We start from the raw sequence: 10,555 nt of genomic DNA on the forward strand, positions 1-10,555 counted from the left end.
TCTAGCCAACACCTCTCATTTTATCAATTTTGACAATAACATCTTAAAAAAAATTCCAAGTTCATCAAACACATTTTCCCATTTGTAAATCCATGCTGACTATACCCAATCAGATGGTGGTCATCCAAGTATCTATTAATTCCATACATTATTATACATTCTAGCATTTTGTCTATTACTGATGTAAAGCTAACAGGTCTGTAATTTCCTGTTATTTTCCTCTCTCTGTCCCATCTTAAATAGTAAGGTGACGTTGGATCCTTTAGAGTCCATGGGAATCATTCTATAATTTATAGAATTTTGGAAGATCTTCACGAATGCAATCAACACTAACTACTGACATAGTTACCGACATACTAACGAGGACATAGAACTCCTTCGGCATTCTGGGATTTATCAGTTTTTGGTGTTATTAATTTCTCCAGTACAATTTTTTTATGCAGTTAACTTCCTTCGACTCCTCATTCTCCACAGCCACTTGAATCACTAGATTCTATGAGATTTGTTCTTTCTTCCTGAATGAAATCAAAGTAATGATTTAGCCTCCCTGCTATTTTTCAGTATAAATACTCCTGACCCCACTCACAGTAAATCACATTCATTTTAGCCATTTTTTTTACGCTTTCACAAACAGTTTTTTTCTGCTAGATTTAATTTGTATTGTATTCTCCCTTTTCTTCTCAGTCTCTTGGTCCTCCATGGCTGTTTTCTTAAATACTTCCAATCCTCAGAATTACAGGCAAAGTACAGTAGACCTTTTCTTTCAATCTTATACAATCCTGAACTTCCTTTGTTAACCAAGGTTGACTGACCTTTCCTGAATTTCTGCACCTTGAGGGAATGTATCGCTGCTGTAAGTCATTTAATAGTTTGTACATTACTTATGTACAATCATGGCTTTTAATGTATTTTCTCAATTTAACTCAACCAATTTTGTGCCTCGTGCTTTCATAATTTTGTTTATTCAGAATTTTTTTACAATAAAAGTTTGTTAACTTCAACAAAACAGAAATTGAAAAAGACAGTAGGTCTGGCAGTATCCCGTGAAGAGAAAGCAGAGTTAACATTTTGAGTCCGCTGACCCTTCAGAACTGATAGTAGCTTGGAAAGGCCGTGGTGGGGGGGGTGGTGGTGAGTAGTGAGCATATAGGCTGCAGTGGAGCCGAGAGAGAAGGCAACATTAGCCAGGCAAAGGATTGGATGATACTAAGCCAGGGAGAAGGAAAAGCTGATACTATGTACAATAAGTAGGTGAGAATGGGTTGACTGTGCTAAAAGCAGCCCGTGTCATGACAGGGCCTGGGTGTCAGGATGGGCAGAGGACATCAAGAGGTGTATCAAGGTCTAAAAGTTTGAACTCAATATTGAAGCCTGAAGGCTGCAGGGTTTCGAAGCAGAAGTTGAAGTGCTGTCCTTCCAGCTTGCGCTCAGCTTCACTGGAGTATTGCAGCAAGCCTAAGACAGAGATGTCGACCAGGGTGCAGAGTGGTGTGTTGGAGAGTCAGGTGACTAAAATCTCAGGGTCATTATTGCAGACAGAATGTAGGTGTTTTGCAAAGCTGTCTCACAATCTGCGTTTCATCTCTCCAGTGTAGAGAGAACACTTGGTGAGCAGTGAATACTGGATGAAGTGAAGTTTAGATAAAACACTGTTTCACCTGGAACGTGTACCTGGAGCCTTGCTAGTGGGAGGGGAGGAGATAAACAGGCAAGCATTACACATTGTCATTGCATAGGAAGGTGCCATGGGACTGTTGAGAACTGTTGGGAGTTTATTAGGGTGTTCCAGAAGGAACAGGTCCTGCCGAACTCTGACAAAGGAGGGGTGGTGGCATCCTGCTGGAGGTGACAGAAATAATAGCTGAGAGTCCTTTTGGATGCAGTTTCTGGGTTGCGGTGGGGCAATGGAAAGGGAGGACCAGGGAACCCCATTGATGTTGTGGGAGGGAAGTGAAGAGGTGAGGGCAAAAGTATCGGAAATGGGTCAGACACAGGTCAGCCCAGTCAACCATGTTGATGTATAATCCTCGGTTGAAAAAAAAATGGAAATTTCTGAGGCCCCTTAACTTTAACTTGAATTTTGTTCAAATTTCAGATACACAATTACAGATAGAAATCTTGGACGCCTAGTTTCAAGAATAACCAGCTCATTTAACACCGAGCTCAGGTTGTGGCAGGTGAGCTGGAGAAAGTCTGTTTTAACTTTGTTTTTACATCAAGGATCACAGATCGTGAGAGGTGATACATACGAAACAAGATCAAACCATATCTAGATGCAAATAGAGAAGCATCCTTAATAGATAGCTGCATAGTTCACTACTCAGGCATTGGTCATGGCAATTTTTAGAATGTGTCATCAAATGAAGAGGAGGGAGTAGACATGAAGGTAGGATCAGAACAGACATGGAAAGTGAGATATGAGGCCGGGAGGCTTGGATGGTTGGTCAAAAAGGCAGGTGGTGGGTAGTTGATAACTTGCAGTCTTGCCTCAGTTGTTTTATGATCAACTTGATAAAATCAGACCTACTGGTAATGCAGACTGGGAGCTTGGGTCCTTTAATTGTTTTACAACCTGTTCCAACTGGCAGATGAGCATGTGAAAATGTGGGGCATGCAATAGTTGAAGTGCACATGTTTCACAGGTCAAAGGGAGAACTATGAATGCCTGTGCAGAAAACAATCAGTTTCCTACAAAGTTGACAGTGCAGCTACTGGAAATCTGAATCATAAGCAGAAAATACTGGAAATACTTGGCAGGTTCAGCTACATCTATGGAGAGTGATACATCACATGCTCTTGCCCGCTGTGTTTTTTATTGGGTGCAGGGGACATGATATGTTATATAGTTTGGATGGCTAGCTCACTACCTACCCACCCATGCTCATAATAGAGTGAGTGAGTAAAATCAGCAGGCCGCTCACTGTACATAGATTCAAACTCAGTATTCTTCCCATAGTTAATGTTCCAGTTTGACCTTTCAGAATGAAGAAATGTTAGGGATGGTAATAAATTTTAATCAGTATAGAGAGAAGGAATAAGGGAGGAAAAGGAAAAAAAGGCCTGAGATAAAAAACAATTTGTCACATTCTCCACCACTTTGTTTTCAAAGTATGACATGATGGGGGGTAGAAGGTGAGGATTGGAGGGATCTCTGTTGTGTGGATGGGGTAGGGAAGATTTATTACTTTGGATAAACTGATATGAGAGAATTTGTTAAATAATTTATGCTCTTTTAATTTTAAGATGAAATACTTCTTTGAAAAATATCCAAACGCTGGAGCAGGAGAGACGCCTCGTAAACAAGCTCTTGAAACGGTCCAGACAAATATAGACTGGCTAAAAAACAACAAGGATGAAATAAAAGAATGGTTGCAGAGCAATGTGTGATATTGGGAGCACAGTGCCCTTCATGTAAACACTATATATTCTTAACAATAGCTTTCGTGTTGGCTTTGAGAACGATTGTACTTGTAGTATTGTGCTTGAAAATTTAATATATGGAAAAGAATGATATTTCTTCTCTTTTCCAAAAGTGTGCCTTTTCTATTGTTTTATTTGTGGCCTGTGTTGCCCATACAGTTTGTGAAAGAATTCAGGTGCCATCTTTTTTCCTGTCATGCCTTATAATGACAGTTTTACAGTTCATGCAACTTAACTGGACTAAGCTATACATTGTCATCTTTGTAACATGTTCAACAAAAAAAAACTACTGCTGTAATGATGAGTTTTAAATAAATGAATTGTGAAGATTTTATATAGATCTTGAATGCAACTTTTTTAATTTAAATCTCTATTAGTGGTTGGTTTCTGTTTTTAAAACATTCATGACCACTTTGGGAGTAATTTTAAATTAGATTGTGTGACACTCACTGAGAGACTTTTCTCTATCTCTTGCATGGTAAGTTGAGTCACAAGCAGCAGCAGTAGGAACTGACCAGAGGGAATAAGCAACTTTCATGGAACTGATGGTGCTGGCAATTTTCAGAAGTATGACCACATTACCATAATATGTGGGCCACTGGTGAGACTAAAGCCATTGAGGTTGTTGGTTTCCTTATGCCTAACTTTCCTTTTCACATCCCATTTCCCCCGTGTCTTACGATTGTTTCTGACTTGAAATGAATACCTGCCACTCATCTCTTTATAGACCAGTGAAACAGGACCCCAACCTATGTATCCTCTTGATGGCTAAGTGTTTGTGAAGCACTCAATATGATTCCAACAGCTACATCCCATTGTTTGTGCACCATAAATCCCACACCTTACCCCACCTGGTGGGCATGATCGCATCCACTTGGCCATAATGCAAAATAGTCACATAATAAACATTCCAAACTAAATTTATGCTCAAATCTTGTTGTTGCATTCAAAACTCAACTTGCACATCTTGCACATTTCCTTTATGCCAAATCTCTTGGTGCCTTTCTCTGTCCTAATATCTGTGCCTGTCCCACTGACTGCATTATGGCTGGTGGAAGGCTGTTGAAAGTCAGTGGCGGATGCTGCATATGGCCTGGGAGGATAACCTTAAACCACATTTATAACCCATCTCTAGGTGCCCTCAAAATGGTGGCGGTGAGCTGCAAACCATGTACCTTTGATGGAAGAATGGGAAATGGCGCTCAGAAAAAAACACTATCTATTCAAAAATGTACACGGCAAATATTCCTGACACAAGAATTTGATGGAGAGAAACATTCAGATCAGAAGAATTGCAGAGAAAACATCTCCCGACAGTTCACCACCACCACTTTCAGGGCAACTAGAGAGAGGCTATAATTCTGGCTCAGCCAGCGATGCCCACGTTCCACAAGTGAATTTCAAAAACAACCATGACCTCATCTCTGGCTTCCACAGCAAACTTTTCAATCATGGCAGTTGCATCACCCAGGCAGATTGTGTGACAGTCATTGACAGACTTTTTCCTCTCTTGCAGCATTAGTTAGTCACAAACAACAGTGGTAGGACATGACTAGAGGGAACAGGCATCTTCAGACCTCCGTGGAACTGATATTGCTGGTAAATATCAGAAGGGCCATGGCTTAATATGTGACCACCAGCGAAACTAAAGCCATTGGAGTTCCTGGTATCCTTATGCCTAACTTTCCTTTTCACAGCCCATTTTCCCCTCATCCTACGATTGTTTCTGACTTGAAATCAATACCTGCCAAACCTCTTATTGTAGATGGTTGAAACAAGACTCAAAACTCTTGATGTTGAAGTGTTCATGAAGAACTCGCTCAATGTGATTCCAGTAGCTACACCCCGTTCCACGTGCACCATCAGTCCAACACCTTATCCCCCTTTGTGGGCATGATAGGATCCACTTGCCCGTAATGAAAACTAGCCACAAGATAAACATTCCAAACTAAATTTATGATGAAGTCTTGTCATTGCAAAATGGTGCTGACACAGGGCAACTCTTTGTGAGCTCTCTACAGCAGATTCATTCTCACATTTCTTACAATCATTCTGCACTTTTAAACCTCAATACTAAGTTTGTTTGTACACCATTTTTGGTGCCATAACCTGTATTCCTTGCTCCAGCCCATCACCCTATAATCTTTGTATATTATGATCTGCCAAAGTGCACACAAAACAAAGTTTTTCACCATACTTATGTACATGTGGTAATAAATAAAATTTAAAACTGCAGAATCTAAACTCAACTTGCACACCTTGCTTATTTCCTCTGTGCCTAATCTCTCAGTTCCTTTACCTGTCCTAGTATTTGGGCCTGTCCCACTGACTTGCAGTATGGTTGGTGGAAGGCTTTTGAAAGTCTGGAGGGTGCTGCATATGGCCCTGGAGAACAACTTCAAGCAGCTATCAGTGTAAAAGCAAGGAATGCTGACAGGTACAGCAAGGACTCTTACCCATAGTGAGATGGAAGGGTAAATGTAGATTTCCTAAGGAAGGTTAGTGCTCCATGCGCATCTAAAATCATTCACCCAGGTATTGCCTCAGAAATCCTATTGGAGGAGGAGTGCTGGATTGCAGTTATACCCTCTTTGAGCACTACAACCATCGTGATTGCAGTAGTCTGAAGCCTGCATGCCAGCAACCTGTCTTTGCATGAGAGCAATTTGATGTTCTGCTGCAAATGCAGTTAATTGGCTGCAACCTGTGCTGGAATGGAAGATGAGGTAAAAGCCATCAGATGAAACACTTTGACGTGAGGATGAAGTAAATCATTAAAACGTGTTACCATCTGGAGTTAGTTAAGCAAATATTATAAGCTGGAAAGGATGGAATCCATAACGTTCAACGGTTTCAGCCTAAACACTGCTCTCAGTGATGTCTATCCTGTTAATGCTAGCCTTTGTCATCTCCACCATGAAAGAGGGTGAGGCGAAACGATGAATGTTTGGTATGAAGCCTTATTGACAATGAAGAGCTGTGTGATATGGATGTGGAAATGTCAATAGTGTCTGAGACCAGTGGTTCAATCAGCAGGAGATGACATTTGAAGACCTATTCACTGACTTTGAGACTTATGTGAATGTTTTGCTGCACTGCATCCAATGCTCAGGACCTGACTCTTCATATGGATCCCTGGAGTTTATGCTTTATCCAGTTCTTTGAGCGTGTATCACCTTGCCACATTAGTGAATACATCTCTCCTCCTTCTGCACCAAGTTCTCCAGTGCAGTGTCATGACCAGATGTTTTGGAGCCTGCTTTTTCTCTTGTCATTCTATTCTTTCCATACTCAGATTTCCGTCAACCACAATCCCACAGTCCCAACTCCAGTTACAATAATTTTTTCCTTTCAGCATCACAGGCTAACCAGTCATGATTTTGTCCCTGTTGAAATCATGGGACTGAGCATACAGCACACAGTTGCACAGCAGTCAATGGGCATCGGTAATGAATGTTGCATTCTTAAGAAAATGCAACCATGGAAATTTTTCAAATTATTCATTCTAATGTTATAAGGAGGCTTTGGAAGTTTCATAAAAATAGGTTTCCGAGATGAGACAATGATATAGTGGTATTTTCACTGGACTAGTAATTCAGAGACCCAGCCTAAAATCTTGAATATTGATTAAAAAAAGAAAAAAATTGGAATATTAAGCCAGCATCATATTAGTGACTCTGATACTTTTGTTGAATGTTGTACAAACTAATTTGGTTCACTAATGTCCTTAAAGAAATCTGCCATCCTTACCTGGCCTGGCCTGGTCTGATCTATGTGTAACTGGAGATCCATAACGATGTTGCTGACTCTTAACTACATCTGAAATAGAGCTGAAAATGTGTTGCTGGAAAAGCGCAGCAGGTCAGGCAGCATCCAAGGAGCAGGAGAATCGACGTTTCGGGCATCAGCCCTTCTTCAGGAATGGGAATCTGAAATAACCTAGCAAGGCATTCAGTTCAACGGCTATTATGGATAAAGAATAAATTATAGCCTTGCTGGTCATATCCATATTCTATAAAAGAATAAAAGCGAAATAAAGCACAACAGCCAATATATCAAATTTTCTTTAAAAACTGATTTTAACTTTTACAGGGATCCAGTCTGCTTGCCACTCACTACCATACAAACTGTCCTGAACAGCATGACTATCTGGTTCAGGACCCCTTGCCTCTGGCTTTGTCTAACTTCTCTCCTTTTCATCATCAAGGGTTGGTAGTCCTGAAAATGTCTGAGATTCCATATACAGTACTAATATATACTAATTCATGCTGCTGTGCTGTAGAAGTTATGCAGAATCTTCTGGAGTTTTAGTCCTAGAGAACAATCAATTCTGGATCAGAACCAGATTGTTACCAGCTAAAAGAAATATGAAAATAAAAGTAAACTACTGTGGATATTGGAAATTTGAAACAAACACAGAGAATGTTAGAGAAATGCCGCAGATCTTCAGTATGAACTAATTGCCGACACGAAACATGAACTTTGTCTCTCTCTCTTGACAGACGCTGTCAGACTTGTTATGTTTCTCCAACTTTTTCTGCATTTGTGAAAGAAATACAGTTATAACATTTAAAAAGCGTCAGGTTGGTATATGAATAGGAAGGAATTAAAGGGATACGGGCCAAATGCAGCCAAATGAGACTTTGTCAGATTGAGATGTCTGCTTGGTGACTCTGACTGTAAATATGAAGACTGATTACATGGATTTGACTTCTATTCTCCTGACAATTAAGGTGCAACTTTGTAGAGGCGTTTGAAATGATAAAAGGAGTTAGATATAGAAAAATGATTTCTTCTATCGGAGGAATCTAGAACAAAGGGACCTAAGTTTCAAATTAAGTCTAATCATTCAGAGGTGATATGATGTAGAAATTTTGGACTTTCTTCCCAAAAATGTTTTTATTGGTAAGGTTGATCGCAAACTTCAAAACTGAGATTAAATAATCTTTTATTGGGTAGGTGTATCAGGGGAAATGGAGGAAAGGCAGAAAAGTGGAGTTGAGGTATAGATAAACCATGGTCTTAATTTCTGACATCAGTAGTATTGACCAGGAAACTTTGATTATCTAAAACCCCAACTGGCTCAGTAATGTTCCTTTTGGGAAGGAAAACTACTGCTGGATTTGGCCAAATGTGGTTGGAGATCCACAACAATATAGTTGACTGTCAGAAATGGAGGAGCAAAATAGCTTAGTATAAAGGCAATTGGGATGAGCAACAAATGCTGGCCTAGCCATCAATGCCTACATCCCATGATAAAATTGAAAGATTGTAAAAGAAGAGGTTAAAATATTGATTTAGGCATTGCTGCATCAGAATGGCAGAAGTTTAAAACCATTTTTGAGTGTAAACAAGGCAATGTTATTTTAATAAATAGTGGAGAATTTTGATGGAGATTTAGTGCAGTTGGCATGTAAGTTTGAGGAAATTTGAACATAGTGTCAAAAAAAGGTCCTAAATGACCTATACCCAAATTTTGACATTATTTCAGACTGCAACTTGGCATCCAGGTCTCAGCATATTCAATTACATTTATGTATTCTGAGCATGTGCAATTTTTGGCGTTTGACAAAATCAATGCATTAGTAATAACCGGAGAATAGGAGGATGTGCTTTCCCAATTCTGTGAGGATTTGAAAGTGACTACTTTTTCCAAAAGACTTTGAAAGAAAATGGAAATGGAATTTTGAAAGGACAAGTGACTTATATGTTTCTGTTTTCTATTAGCAACTTCTGAAAGATTGTGCTAGTAAGCAGCAGTACTTTGTGATATTCTTAATCAATGGAACATTTTATTTTGCTCGTTTGCCTCTATTTGCAGTTGTTTATTATGCTTAAGAAATATTTTACTTTAAACAGTATGCATTTTAAAATAAGTTTTGGCATCTATGGTCAAGTGAACATCATTGGAGTAAAAGCTCTGAACTGAACTCTTAAGGATGATCCAAACATTATATGAGGATAGATTTGACACTTGGCTATGACAGAAAACTGGTTGTAGTAAATTATCTCTATGCAATTGTCTTTTGCATTGATATAGATGGCCCAAATGACAGGCTTCTATGCTATAAGTTCTATGTCAGTATATATTTGAGATGCTCAGAACCAAAACTAAACCAAAGTATATGGACATACAATATAAATTCATGTTTCTAATGTTTATATAATTCCGGTAAACTAAAACTCAAGGATCCATAACATATCCAAAATATTCTGTTTTGAATTAAACCAGTGCATATTACAAATTTTAAAAGAAATGCATAAATAGTAACATGGATATGTTCAAGTTACACAGAATATCCTTTCTCTTGTGTGAGACTATTTAAGAGATTGCTTCGTGGTGTATTGAAATTATATGCTATGTTGATATCTAATTGATTTGAATTTGTGAATATTCATTTTAAAATGTAGATAATGAGACAAAGCATGCTTCTGTATTTAATCCAACTTTTAATTATTGAAAAGAACCAAAGAACCATAATAAATAAGAGCTGGGTATGTCCTTTCAATGTTAAACTGGGACGAAGGCTCAATTGAACAATCTACTACCTCAACTCCAGCTGTTTTACAGGACCCTGCACTTCTTTATCGCAGTAACATTTTGATCAGTGAAGTATTCAGAACTGTGAGGTTCTTTCATGCTTGCTGGATTTTAAGTGCTTAATCTTTGATCTTAAGCAACAGTCAAGAGGATGAATGGTATAAATAATGCTCTTGCTGGCACTCTTTATATTACTTGAGAATTTGCCAGATTGGGATAGAACAGCCAAAAGTTGTTAATTTTGGAAGAAAGAAAACAGAACAAAGTATTATATAAATAAAGAAAAATTGCAGAAAACTGCAATTCAAAGAGATTTAGGTATAATTATATACAAAACACAGAAAGCTGGCACATAGATGCAGCAGGTAATTATTAAGGCAAATAGAATTTTGGCCCTCATTTCAAATGGGTTGAAGTCTTACTGCAACTGTACAAGATGCTGGTGAGACCAGTTTTGGACCACTTATTTAAGGATAGATTTTATTTCATTGGAGTCAGTTCAGAGAAGTTTTACGAGGATGACTCCTGTTATGGAGGAATTGTCTTATGAACAAAGGTTAAACAGATTGGGACTTACTCACTAGGGTTTAGAAG

At 38.7% G+C, this 10,555-nt stretch overlaps 1 protein-coding gene across 1 annotated transcript in view; it reads left to right on the forward strand.

The window, feature by feature from the left end:
- Positions 1 to 3,754, forward strand: part of enpep (glutamyl aminopeptidase) — a 70,339-nt gene extending 66,585 nt beyond the window's left edge. Inside the window, exons 19-20 of the mRNA XM_072582578.1 lie at positions 2,096 to 2,177; positions 3,244 to 3,754. Coding sequence (XP_072438679.1) covers positions 2,096 to 2,177; positions 3,244 to 3,387 — 226 coding nt within the window. The 3' untranslated portion in view covers positions 3,388 to 3,754. The remainder of the gene's footprint in view (positions 1 to 2,095; positions 2,178 to 3,243) is intronic.
- The last annotated feature ends 6,801 nt before the right edge of the window (positions 3,755 to 10,555 follow it).

This window comes from Chiloscyllium punctatum, chromosome 1 (genome assembly GCF_047496795.1).
Source record: "Chiloscyllium punctatum isolate Juve2018m chromosome 1, sChiPun1.3, whole genome shotgun sequence".
Classification (NCBI taxonomy): domain Eukaryota; kingdom Metazoa; phylum Chordata; class Chondrichthyes; order Orectolobiformes; family Hemiscylliidae; genus Chiloscyllium; species Chiloscyllium punctatum.